The following is a 25,314-nucleotide window of genomic DNA, read 5'->3' as shown; positions in this document are numbered from 1 at the left end:
GTGTTAAAAGGCATAACCAGCAGTGTGCACAGGGGTAGAGGAAGGGCACGGGAGGGCCTAGGCTGTTGGGGGAGCTGGGAAACAGGGAGGGCGACCCAGAGGGACTCTGGCTGGGCCCCAAAGCCGGCCAGGCTAAGGGGTGCCTGGGCCAAGCCACCCAGGGCTCTGAGGCTTTCCAGTGCCACGTGTCAGCATGGTTGGGGTGCAGGAGCAGGCCAGCGGGTCCCAGCCAGAGCCGTGGAGATGCTAACCGGCGTGTGGTGAGACACGCAGCAGGGCGGACAGCGAGGGAGCGGACAGCCGGCCACCCGGAGGGGCTGCAGCTTGGGCCTACTGGTCGGGGAACAGGCATGAGGCCCGTTACATAGAAGGCAGGGTCAGTGACCCATTGGACTTGGGGGGTGCAGAAGGCTGTACTGCAGAGACCCCCCCACTCAGGAGCTGGTGCACGTGGGGAAGGTGTTAGGAAGATGAAGGAGGTTCCAGACGAGCGTGGTCAGGGGCCTCAGTGAAAATGGAGAGAATCATATACAGAGCAGGGAGGGCGCCTCTCCTGGAAAGTGAGCGTCCCGGTCAAGTTCCCTGGCGGGGGGGGGGGGGGGGGGGTTGGGGGTGGACCTGTGCACCAGGAGTGCTTGGTAGGAATCCGTCAAACACATGCTGAAGGATCTGAGGATCAGGACCCTCGGCCCCACTTGCAGAGCGCAATCCGGTGCACTCTCCAGTAAGCTGGAGATACGGTGCTTGGCCAGGCAGACACTGACTGGCCTGCTCTCGGCAAGCTTCCGGCTGGGGGGAACACTGACCCCCTGTGCAGTGGCAGGGGTAATGAGACTGAGGAAACACGGGGCAGGGGACCCAGCTACTAGTATGAATTTAGCCCAAGAACGTACCCAGTGCAGATGAAGTATTTCTTTTTTTTTTTTTTTTTAACGTGTATTTATTTTTGAGACAGAGACAGAGCATGAACAGGGGAGGGTCAGAGAGAGGGAGACACAGAATCTGAAACAGGCTGCAGGCTCCGAGCTGTCAGCACAGAGCCCGATGCGGGGCTCGAACTCACGGACCGCGAGATCGTGACCTGAGCCGAAGTCGGCCGCCCAACCGACTGAGCCACCCAGGCGCCCCACAGATGAAGTATTTCATGCATGTGTCCGTCAGTCTTAGTTATGAACTCGGTGAGACCTTGGAAGCAACCCAGGAACGTGCCGGCGGAAGAAGCTTGAAAGGAATCGTAAGCGGCTCCTGAAATGTACTTCGCAGTAGAGTGAAATGTTCATGGCATGACCTTGGACAGAAAGGCAAGATGCAAAATTGTGTCTGCACCCATGTGTTAGGTGGACCCTTCCGTAGGCTGTGAATGGTTGATTATTAGCAAGGGTCCCATTAAATGGAACTAATAGAAATAAGAATGGGATGGAATGTGCTCAAACAGGAGTAGCGGTTTTCTCTGGTTTCTGAAATGCTGGGTGGTTGCTCTTTCATTCGTACTTAAAGCTAGAAATTCCTCCCCTGCAGTAACCCCACCCCTTGTGCTGTGAGCCTCGAGGGAGAGCCTGCTTGCTTCCAGGCCTGCCAGTAGGCCAGCCCTTCCAGAGGACCATCCTTGGGTCGTCTTCTCTGGCCCGTGTCCCCGCTCTGACGCTCTTCCTCCCAGGTCGCAGCTGGGATCTCGGTTGTTCAGTCAGCCTCCGGGCGTGCCCCTCCTGGCCGGCGTTTGGCCCGGACGGGCTCCTTGGCCCTCCTGCCCCTGACCCTCCGCGGGACTTGTCAGAATACGGCTTTCCGGATGCCCTCCTGGCCGGTGTCACCACCAGCCACCCACGCACTGAGCTCGGCCTGGGCCTGAGATGAACCCCCGGGCAGGCGTGGCTGGCCAGTGGCTCAGCCCTCATGACCCTTGTCATCACACTGATGTTGATGTGGCCCAAGATGACCCAGCCCTGTGAGCACCACACTGCTGATTTTCTGAGCCCGCTGCTGCCCCCCCCCCGGCCGTCTTTGCGGAGTCTCTTGATGTTTCCTTTACTGTAGCCTGTCCAGTTAGCTTTGTGTTAACTCCTCTCCCTGCCTTTGTTTCCACACGTAACTTGAAGCAACTCGTCTACTCCAGGTGACTTTGGTAAGCAAGCCGTCTGCATTCCCATCTCAGGCAAGACGGAGGCCGGAGCCAGTGGGTGCTCCGCTGGCCATCCTCTTTCTACCTGAGGTGGGGCCGTTACCAAGCTCGGGTGTGCGTGCTCAGTAAGTTTCAAAGTCGCCCGACCTGTCCTCATCCGGTTCTTCCTTCTCCCTCAGATTTACACGGGCGTCCTGTGGGATCCAGCCGGCACCTTGCTGGTACCCCCAGGAGCTGGCGTATGCTCCGTGCCCCTACCATGGCCAGCACCTGCCAGGACAGGCCACCCACTCACTGTGATGGCTGTAAACACCTCGGTCTGCTCCACGCCTGGGCTGCCCGGATTCCTGGCCTGTTTCTCAGATTCATGGCTCACAGGCCTTTTTCTTTTTTCTTTTTTTTTTGGGGGGGGGGGCCACAGTTGAACATTGAGTTTTTAAGATTAATTTCTTCTTTTGCCATCCACGGTCGCTTCGCCCTCCTGCCACCTTCGTCGCTTCTGTCCTCCCCAGCACCCCAGAGTTCCCACATACAGGCACACACAGTCTCACCTAGAACTGTCTTCATGTCTGAGATGAGATGAACTTCTGATCCGGCGGCTTTAACTTGCACAGTGTGGCGTTGAGCGGCTGGCATGGGCTGAGCACTGAGCAGCCAAGGTTAGCTACGTGTCCTTCTCTCCCCCCTTTTACCTTCCTTCCTGCCCTTCTACGCACATATCTCTGACCCTTCCCCGTGAAAGGTGGGGTGCTTACATAACAGAAACTCATTTCGCACAATCCTGGAGGCTGGCGGTTCAAGGTCAAGGTGCCAGCAAATTTGGTTTCTGGTGAGCGCTGTCTTTATGCCAAGAGAGGGGGTGGAAGGAGGGAGGCATCTGGCTCTCTGTGTCTCTTCTATGAGGACACTGATGCTACCAAATCGGGGCCTCACCCTTATGTCCCCCCTTAACTGTGATTACTTTCTTGGAGACGCCGTCTACAGACACAGCCACGCTGGGGTTAGGGCTCCAACAGACACACTTTGGAGGGACACAAACACAAAACATTCAGTCCATAACATGGATGAACCTTGAAAACGTTGTGCTAAGTGAAATAAGCCAGATGCGGAAAGATGAACGCTGTGTGATTCCACATATGTGAGGACAGACCCGTAGAGAGAAGGGAGGAGGGTGGTGGGTGCGGGGCTGGGGGAGGGGCGTTCTTGTTTAGCAGGTACAAGGTTTTTGTTGGGGACAAGTCTTGGCCAGAGACAGTGACAGTGGTTACACACATTGTGAGTGTGTTTAGTGCTGCTGGATTGTACGCTTACAGATGGTCAAGAAGATAAGTGTTCTGTACGTTTTACCACAGTACAAAATAATGATAGTAATTAATAAAGAAGAGAAAGAAAACAGGAGCGCCTACAGTCCCAGCCCCCTCGGGTCCAGGAGAGACCCCCAGGCTGGCAAAGAGCAGCACTGCTGTGAGAGGCCAGGTGGGCCCAGGGGTTCTTGGCCACAGGTGTCTTGCACCAGCAGGAGGGGACAGAAGGTGACAGCCCAGACCAGGGTCCTTGGTTGCGAGCCTACTGAGCCGAGCCCAGGGCCATCTGGTAACTCTCTCGACCAGGATCACTCCCTAGGTCCCCGCGTTTGCCCCTTTGTTTTACACGGTGGCCCCCTGGAGGGGCCGCTGCACAAAGTCCCCAGGTTCCCACCCAGGAGGCCTTGCCGGCTGGGCCCAGCTCTCTGTAGGGTGGCCCCACATCCTGTGGATCACTGACTTTATCTTCTCATGTTTTCTCTTCGAGTTTTAGAACCCGTCACAGTCACGTTTGTCTCCCCAGATTAAGGTAATTTGCTGTGGCCATGTCTCTTTTCCGCAGTAACCCTCTCTGAGTGTTTTGAAGCCGACCTTCTGCTTGGCCATCAGAACTGCTTTCTGAGGTCTTGGTTCCATGGTGTCTGGCACCTTCTCCAGTGATCCTGTCTGGGAGGCCATGCCCTCTGGCCTTCCCTCCGAGAGGTGAGGGGAAGGAAGAGACAGGTGCTTGTTCTTTCTGCTGAGGCATCCGGGGAGCAGTAGGAGTTCTATACGTATTGATTGATTTTTATGTTTAGTTATCTTTGAGAGAGACAGAGAAAGACAGAGAGAGACAGTGCATGAGCAGGGGAGGGACAGAGAGAGAGGGAGACAGAATCCGAAGCAGGCTCCAGGCTCCGAGCTGTCAGCCCAGAGCCCAACGCGGGGCTCGAACCCCGGAGCTGTGAGATCACAACCTGAGCCAAAGTCAGACGCTTTACTGACTGAGCCACCCAGGTGCCCCAAGGGTTCTATATCTAAATGCGTTCTTAGGAAACATGGTTTTATTCGTTGTTGGGTGCTCTGAGCTGCTGAATTGTGTCCCCCCTCAAATTCTCATGCTGAAGCCCTCGCCCCCATAGTGATGGGATCTGGAGGTGGAACCTTTGGGAGGTAATTAGGTTCAGACAGGGTCACGAGGGTGGGGCCCCCAGGACAAGGTTAAGTCCTTGTAAGAGGAGGCCCAGAGAGCTTGCTCACCCTGTCCCCACCCCTGGAACACACACGGGAGACCTGGGCTGGCTGACTGCCAGCTGGAGAGAGCACCCTCCCCCAGGACCTGCATCTCTCTCGTGGCTTGTGAGGAGGAGCACTTTTTCGTGTGCTTTTTTACCATCTGTATATTTTCTTTGATGATGTGCATCTTCAGCTCTTTTGCTAATTTTCTGAATGGGTTGTTTGTGTTTTTACTGTGGAGTTTTGATAGCTCGTTACATATTATGCATGCTAATGCTCCGTGAGCTGGTGGCTTGCGGGTATTTTCTCGCATTCTCTAGCTTAAGGAGCCAAAGTTTCCAATTAGGCTGAGGTCAATTTAGAGATTCTTTTTCCCCCTGTCTTTTGTGGATCAGACTTTTGGTGTCTTATCAAAGAACTCTTCATGAACCAAGCCCTAGTTCCTGAAGATTGTATCCCTTGTTACCTGTGAAATGTTTTATAATGTGACGTTTTCCGTTTCAGTCTGATCCACTTGGAGTTCTTGGGTGTGAAAGTTCAGGTCAAGGTTCATTTTTATTCTCCAGGCACACATAGGCATTATTGTCCTGTTTTTAACTTCCTGAATGATCGACAGAGTAATACAGAATATTTTGTAGTGTCATAACCCACACGTCCTGTATGGTATTCATGCTAAAAGCATATATTTGATATTAACATTCTTTTGCTTTGTGGAAGGGATTTTTTTGAACATGGATCTTAGGATCAGTTGCTTTTTTTTTTTTTTTTTTTTAAGAGAGAGAGAACATGAACAGGGCAAGGGGCAGAGAGAGACAGACAGACAGACAGACGGAGAGAGAGAATCTTCTCTCCACGCTCAGTGTGGAGCCCAACTTGGGGCTGGATCCCAGAACCCTGGGATCATGACCGGAGCCAAAATCAAGAGTAGGACGCTTAACCGACTCAGCCACCCAGGCGCCCCATGATCTTACTCACTTTAAACATTATTTCTCAACCATTTTCTATCCAGGAGCAACTCACTGTGGGTGGTGGCATTATGGATTATTTCTACTTTTATGCCTTTTCGTGATTTCTAAGTTTTCTACACACGTAGTCAAGAAGATACCCACAATTTGTTTTAATAGTGTTTGCTAGGTTTGACGTAATTTGGGAGTAGAGGGTTGTGAATTATTTTTATTGGGTAATAATCAGGTTCAGGAAGAGTATTCTTTCTGGCACACACTTAATTCTAAGCCCCAAGATGCTTGTTTTTTCCCCCTTTGCCCCTTAGGCACAGGGTTAAGGTTTTCTGTTGTGTTTTGCCTTTTTTTTCTTCTTTAGGCTTATTCTTTATACTGTCTTACTTGTGTAACATCGAAATGAAGCAGGGCAGAGAAATCAATGAGCTGTCTTGGCATCGATTTAGTTTGATTTAGTCTATTCTCAGGTGGCTGAAGAGCCAGGAACTGTGAACTGAAAACTTCATCTTGTCTCAGATTTTCTTAATTGTCTCTCGAACACTCGCCCAAAGCGCGTGCTTGCCAGAACTCTCCAGAGACAGACGCCAATCTCAGCCTGCAGGGAAAGTCTGCACTGAGACAAAGAGTGGGGGCAGGGACGGGACACAGGACCTCAGTAAAGATGAGAAAAGTGACAGTCATTTTGAAGCCAAGCTTTTGAAACCGCTGTGCAACAGGGGGCGGCTGTTCCCGCCTAATGATGTCACTTGGCTGGTCCCTTTATGCGACCCTTTCCAGAAAACTGGGGGGACTTCTGTGCCAGGGCCCATCTGCCTTCCCAAGCTGTTCCCGGTTGCCTTTGAGCAGCTGGAGGGATCTGCTATTGAGAACATAAAATTCGTGCTGGGTGGCTCGAGCTGGTTGAGTGTCCGACTCTTGATTTCAACTCAGGTCATGATCCCAGGATCGTGGGATCAAGCCCCGTGTCGGGCTTCATGCTGTTAGCAGAGCCTGCTTAGGATTCCCTCTCCCTCTCTCTCTGCCCCTCCCCTGCTCGCTCACTCACTCACTCTCTCAAAATAAGTAAACTTTTTTAAAAAAGGGTTTTTTTTCCTTTTTATTTTATTTATATTCAGGTTAGTTAACATGCACTGTAGTCTTGGCTTCAGGAGTAGAACCCAGTGATTCATCTCTGACATATGGACACCCAGTGCTCATCCCAACAAGGGCCTCCTTAATGCCCCCCACCCACTTAACCCAGCCCCCAGCCCCCCTCCAGCAACCCCCAGTTTGTTCTCTGTATTTAAGAAAGAGTCTCTTATGGGGGCACCTGGGTGGCTCAGTCAGTTAAGTGTCTGACTTCGGCTCAGGTCATGATCTCACGGTTCGTGAGTTCAAGCCCCACATCGGGCTCTGTGCTGACAGTTCAGAGCCTGGACCCTGCTTCTGATTCTGTGTCTCCCTCCCTCTCTGCCTGTCCCCAGCTTGTGCTCTCTCTTTCTCTCTCTCTCAATAATAAATAAACTTAAAAAAAAAAAGTTTAAAAAGAAGTACCTTTAGTATTTAAAAAAAAAAAAAGAGTCTCTTATGGTTTGCTTGCTTCCCTTTCTGTTTTTATCTGATTTTTCCTTCCCTTCCCCTGTGTTCATCTGTCAAGTTACTCCAATTCCCCAACTAAAAAAAAGTTTTTAAATTAAGGGATGGGTACTGAATTTTCAGACATAATGCAGTTGCACACTTAATAGTCTACAGCGTAGTGTGAACATAGCTTTTATATGCGCTGGGAAACCAGAACACTCACTTGACCCGCTTTATTGTGGTGGGTCTGGAACCGAACGCACAGTATCTCCGAGGTGTGTAAGTAAGTAGGGTCGTGATATCCGTCACACAACTTAGTCGTCTGATTTGCTCACAGAGACCGCTCTTCAAGCCACCAAGACAAAACAGGTTTTAAAAAATAATCATCACGGGGCGCCTAGGTGGCTTAGTCGGTTAAGTGTCCAAGTCTCGATTTCGGCTCGGGTCATGATCTCACGGTTCGCGAGTTCGAGCCCCACATTGGGCTCTCTGCTGTCAGCACAGAGCCTGCCTTGGATCTTCTGTCTCCCTCTCTCTCTCTCTGCCCCTCGTCCACTTGCTCGCTCGCTCTCTCTGTCTCTCAAAAATAAATAAACGTTTAAAAAACAATCATCATGAGAACAGGCTGCAATTTGTTGCTGAGAACAGCGTGTATTTTTTTCCTCTGGGCAAAGAACTTTTCACATTTTCCCTGTTGGCCTCCTGTCTTTGCCCCTGCCTCTTCCCCAGGTCCCCGCGCACAAACGGCTCTGTGGTACAGTCTCTGCAGCGGGCCCGGTGCACGCCGATCGATGGCCCCTCTCAGCAGTGGGCAGACGGTGCTAATTAGGCCCCGAAGCAGCGGTCGTGGCGGTCGTGGCGGTGTGCAGACAGCGCTAGGCGGCCGTGTGCTCACCTCTGCTCCGTGGCCCCGATCCCAGCACCGCACCGCCGCCCCCTCCGTCCCACCATGGCTGTCTGGTTTAGGAAGACACGAGGGCAGGACGAACGCCCATTCCTGCCTCTCTCTGCCAAGGGCAGAGTGACTGACCCACAACATCTGTTCTGCTCCTGCAGAAAGATGGCTGTACCTCAACGAGTTTATTGGTTGGTTCAAAGGCTCTACGGAAGGGCGTCCGACTCTGGGTTTCAGCTCGTGTCGTGATCTCGCGGTTCATGGGTTCGAGCCCCACATGGGGCTCTGTGCCGACAGCTCGGAGCCTGCTTGGGATTCTCTGTCTCCCTCTCCCTCCACCCCTCTCCCACTCGTTCTCTTTCTCTCTCTAAATAAATAAACTTTAAAAATAAAAAATGAAAGCTTTACTGAGCTATAACTCACGTACCATACAGCTCCCCCACGTAAGTGGGGTCCCAGTCACCACAGTCAGTGTTAGAACCCCACAGAGAAAGCGTATACCCCTTAGCTGTCGCCCTCTGTTCTCCCCCAGTCCCACACGGCCGTCAGTCTCCTTTCTGTCTCCATGGACTTGCCTCTTCTGCCCATTTTCCTGGAGACGGACGCCTACAGTATGTGGTCACTTGGGTCTGACCTCTTTCACTCAGCATATTTTCCAGGTTCATCCAGGATCCAGCCTGAAGCAGCGCCTGGTTCCTTGTAGGGCCGAGTAATAGCCCATCGTGTGAATGGACCCTGTTGTGTTTTTCCAGCCATCAGTCGACGGACCTCTGGGGCCGATTCCGCTTCTGGCTGTTGCGAAGAGTGCTGCGTGAACATTTACGTACGAGTGTTTGTGCGGGTGCCCGTTGTCACCTCTCTCGGGCGTGTACCTGGAGGGAATGGCACCTCCACGTTTAACCGTTTGGAGAAGCACCAGTTTTCCAAAGCACTCTACCGCCTTGCGTTCCCACCAGCAGCCCCGCGGTTTTGCGTGTGTTTGAGAATGTTGGAGGCCCCGGCCCTGGCAGGCACGCCCCCGGGCCCCTGGGTGGCTGGTGTTTTCAGGGTCTGCAGGATTTGTTTGAAGCAGGTATGGGAAGACAGCAGACCTGGAAATGACTGCCATGAGACAAGTTTGTACTCGCGGCCCCCAGGAGCAGGAGGCGGGGCACGCCTCACAGGGCCGCAGGGGGCTGCCGGATGCCCCAGGGTCGGTCAGGAGCCAGAGGCGGGCATGAGTGGAAGATGTGGGCAAGAGCCTTCACGGTGGTTTCCGTGGGGAGGAATGGTCGGGGCGGGGTGAACAGGCTTAAGACTGGCTGGATTGAAAACCCCAGCGGTGGGGCGCTTGGGTGGCTCAATCAATTAAGCATCCGACTTTGGCTCGGGTCATGATCTCGTGGTTTGTGAGTTCAAGCCCCATATCTGGCTCTGTGCTGACAGCTCAGAGCCTGGAGTCTGCTTCAGATTCTGTGTCTCCCTGTCTCTCTGCCTCTCCCTTGCTCATGCTCTGTCTCTCTCGCTCAAAAATAAATAAGCATTAAAAAAAATTAAAAAAAGAAAAAAAAAAAAAAAAGAAAACCCCAGCGGGCTCTGGGGTGCAGGCGCTGGCCCTGGTTGTCCGGCCCCGGGCCCTGGGGTAATCGGGGCAGGGGGACGGTGGCCCCGAGTGTGAAAGCCCGACGGACGAGGAGGCTGGAGCGTGGGCTCTGGGTTGCTGGGTGTGCATGTGAAAGGTGCTCTTGCAAGCGAGTCGTTTCCTGTCTCTAGGAACCTGCCAGCCCTGGCAGGGGCAGGCTTTCCTGGGTCGGCAAGGTGCCACCTATCAGATCATCAGAAATACGGAGTAAGGGGCGCCTGGGTGGCTCCGTCGGTTAAGTGTCTGACTTCCGCTCAGGTCGTGATCTTGCAGTTCATGAGTTCGAGGCCCCAGCTCGGAGCCTGGAGCCTGTTTCGGATCCTGTGTCTCCCTCTCTCTCTCTCTGCCCCTCCGCAGCTTGTGCACATACTCTCTCTCTCTCTCAGAAATAATAAATGAATAAACTTAAAAAAAAATACAGAATAAAACGACATGATTGAAGCAGCTGGTCTGTCGCAGAGCCCCCCACTCGTGTCTTGATCAGGCACTCATTTCCGTGGCTGCACGTGTTCTAGAAAGACTTGATTAGTGATTGTCCACCCCTTACTTTAAAAGTCTTAAGTGGCGTGAGAGGGGCAGTCGTGGTTAGTTCCTCCAGAGGAAAAAGAATGATTTATCTCCAGAGGCCATATTGCTGTCAGATGTACAGCATTCTTTTTTCTGTAAGAAGTCCCCCCAGCTCGGAGACTTTTGGGGAGTGTGAGCTCTCAAGAAATAGCGTGTGTGTCTGAGCAAACAAGGGTGTTCTGCAATGTAATAGTAATTTCTCAGTCAACAGGGTTCTTACGTACAGCCTGCCCTCATTTATTCCCGGATTCTGTATTTGCAAACTTAACTTCCTCGCTGAAACGTATAAGTAACCTGGGGGCGCCTGGATGGCTCAGTGGGTTAAGCATCCGACTTCGGCTCAGGTCATGATCTCGCGGTTTGTGAGTTTGAACCCCGCGTCGGGCTCTGTGCTGACAGCTCAGAGCCTGGAGCCTGCTTTGGATTCTGTGTCTCCCTCTCTCTCTGCCCCTCCCCTGCTCACGTTCTGTCTCTGTCCCTCTCTCAAAAGTAAATAAACATTAAAAAAAAATCTTATACATAACTCCCAAATCAGTACCTGTGGGGCGTTCACAGTCACGTGCAGCAGACGTGTCCAGTGAAAATACAAGTCCCCCAGCACGCGTGTTCCTATCCAACAAGGTGACGTGACCTTCTGCCTCCTTACTTCATCTCGTCCTTGAACAAGCGTCCTTTTTGCAGTGTGCTTAATGCCATGTTTTTCACATTTTTGTGCTCTCCGTCGGTGATTTGGCTGTTTAAAATGGCCCCCCGGTGGGGCACGTGCGTGGGTGGCTCAGTTGGTCCCACTCGTGACTTCGGCTCAGGTCATGATCTTGTGGTCTGTGAGTTCGAGCCCCGCGTGGGGCTCTGTGCTGGCAGTGCAGAGCCTGCTTGGGATTCCGTATCCCTCTCTCTGTCCCTCCCCTGCTTGCTCTCTGTCTCTCTCTCTCTCAAATAAAAATAAGCTGTAAATACATACATACATACACGCATAAGATGGTCCCCGGGCATCGTGCTGGGGTGCTGTCGGGCATTACTGAGTGCAAAAAGGCTGTGATGCGTCTTTCGGAGGAGGAATTACGTGTATTAGGTACACTCCGCTCCCTTCAGCCATGAGTTGTAGTCCTACTGACCATGAGTTCAATGGTAATAAATCAACAGCATGTATGAAATCAGGTATCCTTCAAGAGAAACACACACAAAGCAAGGTTGCGTATTGATGGGCTGATGACGGGCGTGGGCAGAAGGTCCCGGGAACCTAGCCCTGTAGCTTCCCCAGGAGCGGCGATTCGGTATTGGCTAAAGCAGGGTTCGCTGCAACTTTATGGAACATCACTACGGGGAATAATGAGAGGCCGCTGCAGCTTTTTGTCTTGAAATAAAATTCACAGGAAGTTGCAAAACTAGTACAGAGTCTCAGGTGTCCTTCACCAAGCATCCCCCAGGGATGGTAATCTGACATGACCTCAGCCCGTGGTCAAAACCAGATCACTGGCATCTGTACAGTATTGTTAACTCGGGGACAGACCCTGTTTGGGTTTTGCCAGTTGTTACCTGCACTCTTTGGTGAGGGAAAGGGAGTGAATAGTTCTAGGAAATTTTATCCTTTGTATGTAGAGATCTGAGTAACCCAACTCCACTGTGTTCCATCCCAAGGAAACAGTGACTCCTTAAAAAAAAAAAAAAAAATACGTAAACATAATATTGACCATTTTAACCGTTTAAAAAATTTTTTTTTAATTTTTTAATGTTTATTTTTGAGAGAGAGACAGCATGAGTGGGGGAAGAGCAGAGAGGGAGAGAGAGGGAGACACAGAATCCGAGGCGGGCTCCAAGCTCTGAGCTGTCAGCACAGAGTCTGATGCGGGGCTCGAACTCACAGACTGCGAGATCATGACCTGAGCCGAAGTCAGACGCTTAACCAATTGAGCCACCTAGGCACCCCCATTTTAGCCATTTTTAAGAGTACATTCCAGTAACATTAGCTACATTCGCACTGTTGTGCAACCACCCCCACCTCTGTCTCCAGAACTTTCTCATCTCCCCAAACTGAGATTCTGTCCCCACGAAACATGGACTCCCAGCCCCTGGCTCCCACCATCTACTCTCTGTCTCTGGACGGGACTCCTCTAGGGACGTCCTGTGAGTGGATTCGGGCAGTATTCATCCTTTTGTGTATGGCTTATTTTGCTTAGCATGATGTCCTCAAGTTTTGTCCGTGCTGTAGCAAGCATCAGGATTTCCTTCCTCTTTATGGCTGAAAAATATTCCATAAAACAATGATTTCTTGACCCGTTTTGCGGGAGGCACTGCCCTCCATTCTACTCGGGAAACAGCGATCAGAATAAATAAGTAAATTGTATCATATGTGAGAGAGACCACCTTACTGTTCTTTCAGCTGAAATTCTGTCCCTTGTACCCCTTTGAGTACCTGCTGTCCCTAGTCATGACGCTTAGCCATGAATACCTCAAAGTATCTTCTCAATTATCAAGGGAAGATTTAAGTTACTGTAGATTTAGTGTGTCCATCATTTATTAAACTTCTTGGGGACTAGTGATGCTCAGAAGATGTTTATGGTGACTTTTTCTCTTGCAGACTCTTTGGTTAAAGCAGAATGTGGGACACCTGGGTGGCCCAGTCGGTTAAGCATCCAACTTTGGCTCAGGTCATGATCTCGGCAGTTCACAAGTTCGAGCCCTGCACTGGGCTCCGTGCTGACAGCTCAGAGCCTGGAGCCTGCCTCAGATTCTGTGTCTCCCTCTCTCTCTCTCTCAGAAATAAACATTAAAAATATTTTTAAAGCAGAATGTATCTCACTTCAGGTAAGATGTCGGGTCACAGGAACAATCAGTCAGCCAGGCAAAGGACGCATTTCAGGGTTGGTCCCATATTTGTATATTTGAATCATAATTGCCTAGGTGGGGTTTACAGTGGTGTCGAAATGGCAGGAAATGCCTGCCCTGGACCACAGAGGCCTCAATTTATGACTTTCACCTTGGTGAATGGGTGTTCATATATGAGAGAGAGCCTCATCACCTTTGTCTTTATGATAATAGCAGTGGTAAGCCACTTAGTATCATGACGCTGGGGTGTTTGGGGTCACTGGGCAAATGTCACCCCCACCATACAGAGCTGTGTTACAGAATGAACGGCTACGGATACATGTTCCGCGTGGAATATGGCATCACGCCGCCTAGTGCTTAAGTCTCAGCTGATAAGCTCTGTTCATTACTCCTGGACCAGTTTTCTCTCCGACATGTACCCAACTGCATGTTTCCAACCACCCTGAATTTCCATCTAAGTTAAAACTTTCAGAATGCAGAATCCCACTGTGCAGAAAAGCTCTTAAGTACATTTTCCTCTAGTACTGGTCCCTTAGCCACCCCAAACGTCATGGTCTGCATGCAGCAGAGAACCACGGTCCCCACTACTTCCCTGTGTGACAAAAAGACGAAGCTTGGGGGTGGGGGCACCTGGGTGGCTCAGTGGGTTTAAGCGTCCAATTCTCAGTTTTGGCTCAGGTCATGATCTCATGGTTCCTGAATTCGGGCCCCACATTGGGCTCCATGCTGACAGTGTGGAGCCTGCTTGGGATTCTCTCTCTCTGTCTCTGCCCTTCCCCTGCTCGCTCTCTCTCTCTCTCTCTGTCTCAAAAATAAACAAAATAAACTAAAAAAAACAAACAAAAACAAAAAATGAAGCTTGGGTGCCCGGGGGGACCCAGGAGCCAGGTCAGAAAGGCTAGTGGACAGATTTCTTCCTTTTTTAAAAAAAAATTTTATTTTATTTTATTTTATTTTATTTTTTTTTTTTTTTTTTTTTTTTTGAGAGAGAGTGCGTGAGCAAACTGGGAGGAAAAGAGAGAGAGGGGGACGGGATCTGAAGTGGTCTCTGTGCTGACAGCAGAAAGCCCGACACAGGGCTTGAACTCACGAACTGTGAGATCATGGCTTGAGCCAAAGTCAGATACTCAACTGACTGAGCCACCCAGGCGCCCACAGTCCCCTCCAGATTTCTTCTAACGTTGCTCTTTGTCCTCGCCTGGAATAGAGCTTTCAGTGTGGTTTTCACCCTGAGAATGAATTAGCCAAGCAGCCCATCTCAGCTCAACTTGATTTGTCAAATAGAAGAGGGTGAGAGTTTGGCCTTCTGAATTTCATCTTTCCATCAGTGGGAAAGGTGACCAGAGAATTACACACATCCTATCATCTCGTTTCCTACATTAACGAGCAGATGAGTGTGAAGAACCCTTTGGAGCCCCTGTCGAGTGTCAGGTTGGTTTGCAGTCGTAGCGTAAAATAGGATTGGCACCTCTCGTCTGTCCGCTCTGCTGCTCACATTCTATCAGAGTGCTTTTACGGTCAGGGGCGCGTGTGGCCACACATCGTGCCCTGCAGTCTCTGGGTCTCGGAGTCATCCTGACATCCGATCTCGGGTTAATTACAGCCCTGTGTGTGTGTGTGTGTGTGTGTGTGTGTGTGTGTGTGTGTGATGTCGGCACGAGCCACGCCAAGCGCAGAGCTCTTGGTGATTTTAGATTATTTACAGTGAATATAAACTACTCTCCGCCTTTTACCTCCTGCCAAGATGGAAGGGGTGTCGGGGTTTTTTTGTTGTTATTTTACCAAAGGAGAAGATATTGTGCGATTTCCACACTAAATGGTCACAGTGGGGACCAATTTCCTGCCCTCCAGACCCGCTGTCTCAGCCAATACAGTAGGAGAAGACGCGGCTTTACATTTCTAGAAGGATCACACGGAGGCATAAAAGCGACGCAGCCTGGCCTCGCACCACGCCGGGTCCTGGAGCCCGGACCGTGAGCATGGGGAACACGCATTCCAAAAGCAGTGACCGAGACGGCGCGCTCCGTGACCGCCCCGAGCTGTCTTTCTACAGCTCTTTTCCTCGGAAATGGAGCGAGAACGTCTTTCTGGATAACGAGCTGCTGACCTCCAAGATCCTGTCCGTGCTGCGGCCACAGTCGGAACGGGGCTTCCGGACGGGCCAGCTCCACTACCCTGCCCGCTTTCTCAGCACCAACTCTGTGTTTGCCTCTGTCGCAGCGTCCTTAAAGGAGCACCCGAGGGCCACCCTCTTGTCCGATGGCAGCCCGGCCCTGTCCAGGAATGTCGGCATGACGGTCTCACAGAAGGGGGGGCCACAGCCAGCACCCAGCCCGGCGGGAACGGGGACGCAGCTCGGGTAAGTCGGGTCCGTCTCTGCTCCAGGGGCAGCTACAGGTGAAGGGAGGGAGCAGGATGGGACATTCCCCTGGGACCCCGCAGATGGCCTCTCGGAAAGGAGACCCTCAGGTCCGTGTGAATCTGATCGTAGGCCCCCAGCCACACGGTGAAATTCCTATTCACACTTGCTTCCGAGATTCTGGGTGTACTTGGCCTCTTGCAGCCAGCTGGGTTCATACCCTTGAAGGGCCCTTGGGCGGGGTTTCTGTCCCAGCCTGAGATGATGGTAGAAGTCCCACTGAGGTTGCCGTGGAGGTGGCATCCCGTTACTAACGCCTTAACCCTGTCCTCCGTGGACTCAAGGTGGTTCCCATATTTCTCCGTTCAGCGGTGTTTCGGTTGAAAACCTAATGCTAACAGATGTCATCACGGTGGTCCTTGCACGGGTTGGCGGGGAAGGGGGCTGATTATCTTTTTCCGTTAAGAAGGGTTCTCCACCCTCACCTGTGAGTGTGGCTGTGTCCACCTAACTCTCACTCGAAAGAATTGCGGGGGCTCCGTGGGCTCCGGTGGCCATTAAAGGAAGCGTACAATCCAACTCACCCTGAGAACATACCGGCACATTGAATTGAAGTCAGTTATGATGGGGGGACGTCCTAATGATATGATTTTTACAAAGGATCTGTGGGGAGCTTGGGTGACTCTGTCCCGGTTAAGCGTCCGACTCTTGGTTTCGGCTCGGGTCATGGTCTCGCGGTTCGTGGGTTCAAGCCCCATGTCGGGCTCCGCGCTGAGAGTGTATAAAGTCTGCTTGGGATCCTCTCTCTCCTTTTCTCTCTGCCCCTCCCCTGCTCACTCGCTCTCCCTCCCTCCCTCCTTCTCTCTCTCCCTCTCTCAGTAAACTTCAAAAAAAAAAAAGGTAAAATCAATTCTTTTAAAAACAAAAAGATCTGTGACAAAGTTTAAGTGCATATAGAAATCTGGAAAGTTCTCAAATAGATTTGCCTTCCTAGAAAGGGTGTGTATGTGTATTTAATTGAGACTTTTTGAATAATGGTTTTTATGATTTTTATTTAGACCAGTCACAGGAGAGATGGATGAAGCCGACTCCGTATTTTTAAAATTTAAGCAGGCAGCTGATGACTCTCTTTCGCTTACATCTTCGAGTGCCGAGCCCATTTTTGTAGAAGGTACGGCCCTCTTGCTTCTTTCCCAGGTGCCACGCTGGGAAAGTGCCGGGACCCCTATCCTTGTGTCCACGGGACACGGCCTGGGGCGGCCCAGAGCCAGTGGAGCAGTGGCCGCTTTTTCTTCCCTCAGACCCTTGCACGGCCTCGCTGAGGAGTGAGATCGAGTCAGATGCCCGCGAGTTCGAGGCCGAGTCCTGGAGCCTCTCTGTGGATGCCGCGTATGCAAAGAAACAAAAGAGAGAGGTGGTAAAGAGGCAGGATGTGCTCTATGGTGAGAAGTTCTGCACCATCACGCTGACCTTCTACTTCCTTCTTTTCCATCTTTGTTTTGATTGATTGCGCCTGGGAGTCTGGGCTCCGCTGGGACCTCCGGCTCCGTCTGCTCCCCCAGGGCAGCCCTGCTCTCCCAGTCAGGGAAGAGGTGGCCAGGGAGGGCTTTGTGGGAACGCATCCCTGAGGACGAGCGTGGCCGAGTGCCCAGTCCTGACTCATCCTGACCCTGCTGGTGACCCTGAGAGAGAAGACTCCCCCAGGCCTGTCCCAGCCATCCCTGGTGACCACAGACAACACCCCCCCCCCCCAGGGGGTTGGGAGACATGTGACGTAGCACTGGCTCCCGGTTGGGACACCCCTTCCCGCTGGCCATTGGAGGACCTGGCTGTGGACAGCCGCTGTCCTGAGATGGGAGGTTACAGGTCACTGTGCAAAGAGTGGCTCTCAAACAAGAGCCCGTCCCCAGGCCAGGTGCCGCATTGGGTGCCCTACGTAGGTCCCTTTGGGCCTCTGGACTTTCTATAAGCAGGATGACAAAAACCCAAGACAGCCACACTGGAATCTGAGGCCCTTCTCTCCCCAAAGCCCTCGCTTGTTCTTAACGATTCTCCCTCCATGGGAATCATTCACCAGGACTGACACCGTTATGTCGTCCGAGGAGGCATTTTCTGCCCCTCGTCGGGGTTCTGTGAGGAGATTCTGGCACACACGGGTCTTCACCGTTCGCTGGTGTCCGGCTGGTGGTGGTGTCCCCTGACACCTGGGTCCCTCCCGTGTCACACACTGAGCTTTCTGCCCAGGCTGGAGGGGGTTGGGGTGTGGGCAGGAGGGGACCCTGATAGATGCTTCGCCTCAGGACTCCAGAGCAGGGCAGAGACCCTGCAGGGAGGTGCAGAGAGGACCAGTCTGGATGCTTCCATCCAGGCAGCCCTTTGCCACATTGTCTCATCCTCTGGGCAAACACAGTCTGCGTCCAGCCCCCATGGCCGGCAGCTCTGGGCCGGGCTGTGTTGACCTTTGGTCTCCTAACAGCATCAAGGCCGTGATTTAAACAACAGGTAAACTCCAACACAGAACCTGATCTTTCTTTGCCTTTTCACAGAGAATTAAATTCCTCACCTGAGCTCTGCTTTCTTGTCAGTTGTAGTCTGGGTCTGGTCAGTGACGTGCACAGACGTGTGAGTTTCACATCCGAAGGAATAGTGTTCATCAGAACAGTCTTCCTGATAGGGCGGCTGGGTGGCTCAAGTTGGTTAAGTGTCCGACTTCGGCTCAGGTCATGGTCTCACAGTTCGTGGGTTCGAGCTCCGAGTCGGGCTCTGCACTGACAGCTTCGAGCCTGGAGCCCGCTTTGGATTGTCTCCCTCTCTCTGCCCCTCCCCCGCTCACTCGCTCACTCACTGTCTCTCTCTCAAAAATAAACATTAAAAATCAAAAAAAAAAAAAAGAACACAGAACAATCTTCCTGCCTAAAACAGCCTTGAAATGTCTTCGGGCGTGAAATCCTCCTGTGAATTTGAGGTCCCAGCACACGTCCCGGGTCCTCTCTTTCCTGATATCACCCCAGCCCTGGCTGCTCCCTTACATTAGGACCTCCGCAGCGCTGGGCCCCGGGGCGGGGGGAGGGGAGGCCTGCCCCCAGGCGGGGAGACCCCCAGGGCCAGGGCCCCGGTGCCGAGCTGGAAGCGGCCGGCCGGGCACGCGGTGGGCCGGCGGCACGCGTGATGCCACCGTGGGCGCCCTCCCCGACGCGGGTGAGTCCCCTGGTCCGTGTCCCCGCAGAGCTGGTGCAGACGGAGGTGCACCACGTACGGACGCTCAAGATCATGCTGAAGGTCTACTCCAGGGCCCTGCAGGAGGAGCTACAGTTCAGCAGCCAGGCCGTCAGCCGCCTCTTCCCGGGAGTGGACGACCTGCTGGACTTGCACAGCCACTTCCTGTCTCGGCTGAAGGAGCGCCGCCGGGAGTCCCTGGAGGAGGGCAGTGACCGGAACTACGTCATCCAGAAGATCGGGGACCTCCTGGTGCAGCAGGTGGGCACGGCCGGGCCGGGCCGGGCCGGGCCGGGCCGGGCCAGTCTCTGCTGACTGAGAGGCCGTGGCCCTGGGCCGTCACGGGTGTGCGTGCAGCTCGTGGTCAGAAGCAGGCGCCTGTGTGCCAAACGCGCTTGTGCGAACACGTCCGCCCTTGCAGGCGGGGCTTTGGTCTGGTTCGCTGGCTGGATTGTGTTGTGTTGTGTCTTGTTTTCCGGTTTTGACCTCCGTGTCTCCGGCTGTTAGAAGCGTATCTGTGGTATGGGGCGCCTGGGTGGCTCAGTCGGTTGAGTATCCGACTTCGGCTCAGGTCACGATCTCGTGGTCCGTGAGTTCGAGCCCCGCGTCGGGCTCTGGGCTGACGGCTCAGAGCCTGGAGCCTGCTTCCAATTCTGTGTCTCCCTCTCTCTCTGCCCCTCCCCCGTTCATGCTCTGTCTCTCTCTGTCTCAAAAATAAATAAATGGTAAAAAAAAAATTAAAAAAAAAAAAAAAGAAGCGTATCTGTGGTAAAGGGCCCCAAGCCTAACCTGACTCCTGAGTCGACTTGTGAGCCTCAGCCAGGATTGACAGAGGGGACCCGTCAGTCCCCGTCTGCCCTCGGGGTGCTCGAAGCATCCCGAGTCCGCGAATGAAGAGCTAATTAGAAGAATACCCCTTTTGCTTGGAAATCTCTCTAACGTGCTGCGGCTCAAATTGATGCTCCCTTCTTGGATTTCAGGAAATGTTACAGCACTGTGACGTAGTAAAGCCCATTCGAAGGTTTTCTCCTTTTGCCTCACTGCACCTTGCGTGGAGGCCCCCGTACTGAAGCGTTTCTCTGCCTGCGTGTATGTTAGACAAGAAAGGGGAATCCCAAGTCAACTCGAGACACATTTTCATGGAATCAACTGAGCCAGACAAGAACACGCCCTGGTGGTTTGCACGCTCCCTTTCAGTAACGTCTCCGTTGTCTTTCTGCAGTTTTCAGGCGAAAATGGGGACAGAATGAAAGAAAAATACGGTGTCTTTTGTAGCGGCCACAACGAGGCGGTCAGTCATTATAAGTTGCTGCTGCAGCAAAACAAGAAATTTCAAAGCTTGATCAAGGTAAAAAAAAAAAAAAATTTTTTTTTTTTTTTTTTTTTTTTTTTTAATTAAAAAATGCATCCTCTTTGCTCTGGATTGTTTTCCACAGGACCGTAATCTTTGAAGAGCTTAAGGTTATAAGGTACCTGTTATAAACCAGGGATTTTCAAGTTTATTTATTTATCTTGAAAGAGACAGAGACAGTGCAAGTGGGGGAGGGGCAGAGAGAGGGGGAGACAGAGAATCCCAAGCAGGCTCTGCACTGTCAGCTTGGAGCCTGATGCGGGGCTCGAACTCACGAAACCGTGAGATCGTGACCTGAGCCGAAACCAGGAGTCCCGGACGCTTAACCCACTGAGCCACCCAGGCACCCCAAGTTTTTCTTTCATTTTAACCACAAAGCTGTTCAGAGCACGTCAGTGAAATCTGGAGAATTGTGAAATGTAAAACAAAGCAAAGCACACCCAGGGCTTTGTTCCTGGCCACACCAGCAGGCCACGGCGTGGAACCTGCTGACCACCACTCCTCAGACTGCTGAGGGGACACAAGTGTCATTCCCTCGTCCTGGGAACCACCCCTCTGGAGCCACCCATTCGGCCTTCATAACTTACTCCACACCTTTGCCCCCCCACCTCGCCTCCTTCCCTCTCTGGTCCCCGTTTGTCCCTTGAGGCCTGGGAAATGACCCACACCTGCCTTCTGCCTAGTCACGTGCAGGTGCTCACAGCCCAGAACCAAAAATGCAACATCCCACCTGAGTCCCCGGGGAGGGGCAAGCCCCTGTCTCCCGCATCCTTGCAAGTGCACCTGGGTTAAGGTCACTTGGCTGTCAGCATGCCTTCTGTAGCTTGGTCCCCGAGGACTTTAGTTGGAAGTGATAGCCAATAACTAATGGTCTAGAGTTAGGAATGACAGGTTTTGGGGGCACCTGGGTGGCTCAGTCGTTAAGCATCCGTTTCTTGAGTTCTGCTCGCGTCACAAGCTCACGACTCATGAGTTCGAGCCCCGAGTCAGGCTCTAAGCTGGCAGTGTGGAGCCTACTTAGGATTTTCTCTCCCTCTCATTGTCTCTCCCTGTCTCTCTGCCCCTCCTTCGCGTGCTCTCTCTCTCTCTCTCTCTCAAAATAAATAAACTTAGAAAAAAAAGAATGACAGGTTTTTAAATTCCGCCCCATTGCAGTTGCAGTGGATGTAGACGGGAAAGGCAGAGGGTCCGTTTGAGGTTGTCCCTGGAACTTCACAAACCCCAGAGTCCTCCTCTGGTCCTCCTCAAAAGTGGCTCCACAATGGCTGCATTCCTGGAGTGCTTGAGTGTCGAGGGAGCAGAGAAGCAGAATGTGTGGTATGCTCTGGAGGGCACCAGCAACCGTGCTCCGCCCTGCCAGGAGCTGGCTTCCGGTGACTGCTTCTTGGGTTCTTAGCCAGAGGTGTGCGTCGGGTGCCAGCAGGCGGCTGCCTCAGAGGCACAGGCTCAGGGTAGTTCCAGATGGTTCTGGCAGTCGTCAGTCGGGGTCCTTGTGTGTATATGCACGCATGTGTATGTGGGCATGTGTGATATACAGCTCTCTGGGTGATTCCCTACCGCCCCCTGTATTTTTGAGAGAGAGAGCACAAGCGGGGGGGGGGGGGGGGGGGGAGAAGCAGGGAGAGAGAAGGGGACAGCGGATCCGAAGCAGGCTCCAGGCTCTGTGCTGACAGCAGAGAACCCGAGGCGGGACTCAGACTCCCGAACCACGAGATCATGACCTGAGCCGAAGTCAGACGCTTTAACCGACGGAGCCACCCAAGTGCCCCTCTTTTTTTTTTTTTTTTTTTTTTTAAAGTTTATTTATTTATTTTGAGGGACAGAGAGAGAGAGAAGGAGAGAAAGAGTCCCAAGCAGGCTCTGTGCTTTCAGAGCTCAACGCAGGGCTCGAACTCAGGAACCTTGAGATTATGACCTGAGGCAAAATCAAGAGTTGGATGCTCAACGCACGGAGCCACCCAGGCACCCTGGTTCTGGTTTCTTCTTCCTGGGTTTTACAGAGGCCCTCCTTTACAAGAGGGGACACTGCCTTTGCTTCGGCGGCCTTTCTGCGCACAGCAGATGAGCCCCCCTTTCAAGTACTCAGTGAAGCAACAGAGAGAAAAGGCCTTGGCGACCTGAAAAAGGAAGGTGCCCCCAGCTGATTTGGCAGGAGCCAGGGTGCCAGCGGGGCATTTTGTTTCCCATTGCCTAGAAAATCGGCAACTTTTCCATCGTGCGGCGGCTTGGTGTGCAGGAATGTATCCTCCTGGTCACGCAGCGCATAACCAAGTACCCGGTGCTGGTGGAGCGCATTATTCAGAACACAGAAGGTACAGTAGCTCTCCTCGCGGCCTCGCCCACTGCCGCTTGGAGGGGCGATCTCGGTCTTCCTGCCCCGTTTTAGCAGTGGGTTGGAGAAGCGCCCCCTCTGTGCTCCCTCCCTGGTTCTCTGGAGCCGTCGCGGCTCAGCAGTCATTAGCCGAGCTGGGTTGTGGGGTTTCCGACTCAAGAAAGATGGGGTGCCGGTCTTACTTGCCCGCTGTCACCCCGCAGCCCCTGGCACAGGCTGGGCCACAGAAGGCCCTGGGTCGTCATCCAGGGAGCAGATGAATGTTGGTCCCGACAGGCACAGAGATGGCCTTCGTGTCACGTGCCTGGAACCTGGGCGGGCGGAGGAGAAAGGGCCCGCGGGCCAGCCCGGGGTTCTCAGAGGCCAGGGCCTGACCACACGAGCCCCACCCCCAGGAGACTCGGGCCCTGCGAGAACGAGCAGATTCTTGGAGCTACAGGGGCCAGCTCTGGGTGATGGCGGGAGGTGGAGGGAGTCTTCTGGGCAGAGCTGGTGGGCACGGGGTTGGGGCCAGGGGGGGCGGGGGGCATTCACCGAGGAGGGGCAGGCAGCAGGGCTAGGCAGGGCCGCTTCTGTCTCTCAGTCACGCGTCGGCTTCCACGTTCAGCGGAGGCTGTGTCTCAGCGGGAACCAGATGCCGCCGCCTTTGTCTGGAGAAGCATTTACATTCAGGCGCTGGTTGGGAGGTGATTCTTGAGGGTCCTCTGAGCAGTGGCTTCAGGGAGCGCACCTCGTAGAGCCCATAGCACGTCCGCCTCTGTCGTGTTTGTGAACGGGGACACAGGAAGGCGCTAACCCTGCGGTGTGTGGCAGCCGGCAGCGAGGACCACAGAGACCTGAGCCAGGCCCTGAAGCTCATCAGAGACATCATCTCGCAAGTGGACGCCAAGGTCAGCGAGTTCGAGAGAGGCCAGCGCCTCCGGGAGATCGCGGGGAGGGTGGACCTGAAGTCCTCCAGCAAGCTCAAGAACGGCCTGACCTTCCGCAAGGAGGACATGTTACAGCGGCAGCTGCATCTGGAGGGCATGCTGTGCTGGAAGACCACGTCGGGGCGCCTGAAAGGTAAGGCTGGGCCCCCGCCTCCGGGGGGCAGCCGCGGAAGGGCCCCCGCGTCCCCGAGCCTCCCGCTCACTGCCCGGGGGCTACTGTGGGCCCCGCCTCCAAAACCCACAGTGCACTTCCAGACCAGAGAGCACGCTGGCCTCCGGCCTGCGTTTCCCCGGGCCAAACCACGAGCTTCTGGAAACCTCCTAACCTGTCTGTTGACGCCAGCATCTTTCAAGATCGTTGGTGGGGAGTGCTTGAGGTGGCCAGGGATCAGATGTGCTTGTTCGTAGCTCGCACGGGCGAGCATCCGGCAGGCAATTTAGCGCCTCCTGGGTCCACGACACCCAGGTGGGTGGTGGGAGGGCTGTGCCCTCGGGGGCTCCAGCCAGTGGGCAGAAAGGGGGAAAGAAGGAAGGAAGCCAAAAGTAGCGAGAAGTGCAGTAAATGCTTGCGAGGAGGAGCGCGCAGGCCTCAGGCGAGAGGACTCTTGGGGAGAGGCGTCTGGTCTGGGTGTCTGGAGAGGGTACTGCTCCTGCTTTCTGAGACACACGGGCTCCGGCTGGACACGCCCTGCAGGACGTGCCAGGGCTCTGCTGTCAGATGTCCCCGCAGGGACAAGGGGCCTGAGGGCAGGCCACGACGTCCCTGGCTCAAGTCCCCGCTGACCTGGGAGCGGGGGGGGGGGGGGGGGGCGGGGGGGGGTGTGGAGACACAATTCATGTTTGAGGAATCAGCCAGAGAATCTCAGAGGCCAGGCCTGCAGGTGCCATCACAACAGGGACCGAATGGCAGGTTCAGCAACCTGCAGGAGGAGACTCCAGCCACTGATCTGTGCCAAATGTTGGAACCCAGGAGGTGATGGAGAGCCGTGAGGTGGACGGAAACCCTCAGGCTCCTGCAGAAGCATCATGGCACCAGGCTGAGCGACCAGCCCCCCTGCCCTGGGGCTAGAGCCTTCCCTGGATGCATGGGTCTGCCTGGCAGGACCCATGTGGCCCTGCGACCCTGTGAGACATTTCCTTCTGTGCTTTCTCATTAGATGTTCTCGTTGTCCTTCTGACTGATGTGCTTTTGCTGCTACAAGAAAAGGATCAAAAATACGTCTTTGCCTCCGTGGTACGTATCCCATCTCGTCAGATGTTGGGTCCTGCCCTCTGGAACGTTAGGGGGTGGCTGTGAAGCTGAGTCAGAGGGCGGCCAGGAAGACACATCCAAAAGTTCACCCGCTGTCCCACGTCCTCCCAGGGGCCAGGAGGTTCCAACAGGGCAGGAGTAGAATTTTCTGAGACCCAGGGTCCTGTCTGATTGCCTGAGGAGGCCTCAGGGCCTTGGGCTGACATCCTGTCTGGTCTTAGCCTCCTTGTCTCCGTGACTCTTCCTCTCTCAGGGGCTTGGGGGTTCGGGGGCTCCCGCATCCTTGCCAGGAGATCCCCTCCTTCCTTCCCTACCAAAGACCCCAGCTCAGGCAGCTGCTCCCTGGGAGCTGTGAGCATCTTGGCCCCATGGCGCTCTGATCCCGGGATACCCTTGTCACGGGAGCCAAGCCTGGCCTGCATAGGGCTGGTTTCTCCTGGGGCCTCTCTCATTGGCTTGCCATCCTCTCCCCGTATCTTCATATGGCGTCCCCTCCGTGTGACTGTGTGCACCGTCCCCTCTCCTTAGTAGGAGCCCAGTCCTACTGGATGGGACCCCCTCCCTTAATGACTTCATCTTACCTTAAGCACCTCTGTAAAGGCCCCACCTCTACAGAATCACATTCTGAGGCGCCAGGAGGGTTAGGGCTTTAACATCAGGATTTGGGGGGCACAGTTCAGCCCATCACCGCCAGTTAGCGTGCATTTTACCGGGCTGTGTCAGAGCATCGTCTCTCGTAGGATCACAGAAATACTGCCTGGCTGTGGCGGTTTGGGGCACAGAGTCAGGAGGAAGATTCATTTGTGATCATA

The 25,314-nt window shown here is 53.6% G+C and overlaps 1 protein-coding gene across 1 annotated transcript in view; it reads left to right on the top strand.

Annotated features, from left to right (window-relative positions):
* ARHGEF18 (Rho/Rac guanine nucleotide exchange factor 18) overlaps positions 1 to 25,314 on the top strand; it is a 79,976-nt gene that overhangs the window by 44,075 nt on the left and 10,587 nt on the right. Inside the window, 8 exon segments of the mRNA XM_019427844.2 lie at positions 15,284 to 15,422; positions 16,481 to 16,593; positions 16,724 to 16,864; positions 18,649 to 18,899; positions 19,861 to 19,986; positions 22,184 to 22,301; positions 23,135 to 23,383; positions 24,408 to 24,484. Of these exon segments, the coding sequence (XP_019283389.2) occupies positions 15,284 to 15,422; positions 16,481 to 16,593; positions 16,724 to 16,864; positions 18,649 to 18,899; positions 19,861 to 19,986; positions 22,184 to 22,301; positions 23,135 to 23,383; positions 24,408 to 24,484 (1,214 nt within the window).

The sequence above is a fragment of the Panthera pardus genome, unplaced genomic scaffold (assembly GCF_024362965.1).
Source record: "Panthera pardus isolate Hobbes unplaced genomic scaffold, ASM2436296v1 HiC_scaffold_8, whole genome shotgun sequence".
NCBI classification, from domain to species: domain Eukaryota; kingdom Metazoa; phylum Chordata; class Mammalia; order Carnivora; family Felidae; genus Panthera; species Panthera pardus.
Note: the sequence above shows the minus strand (reverse complement) of the source record. Positions and strands in the feature narration are given on the sequence as shown.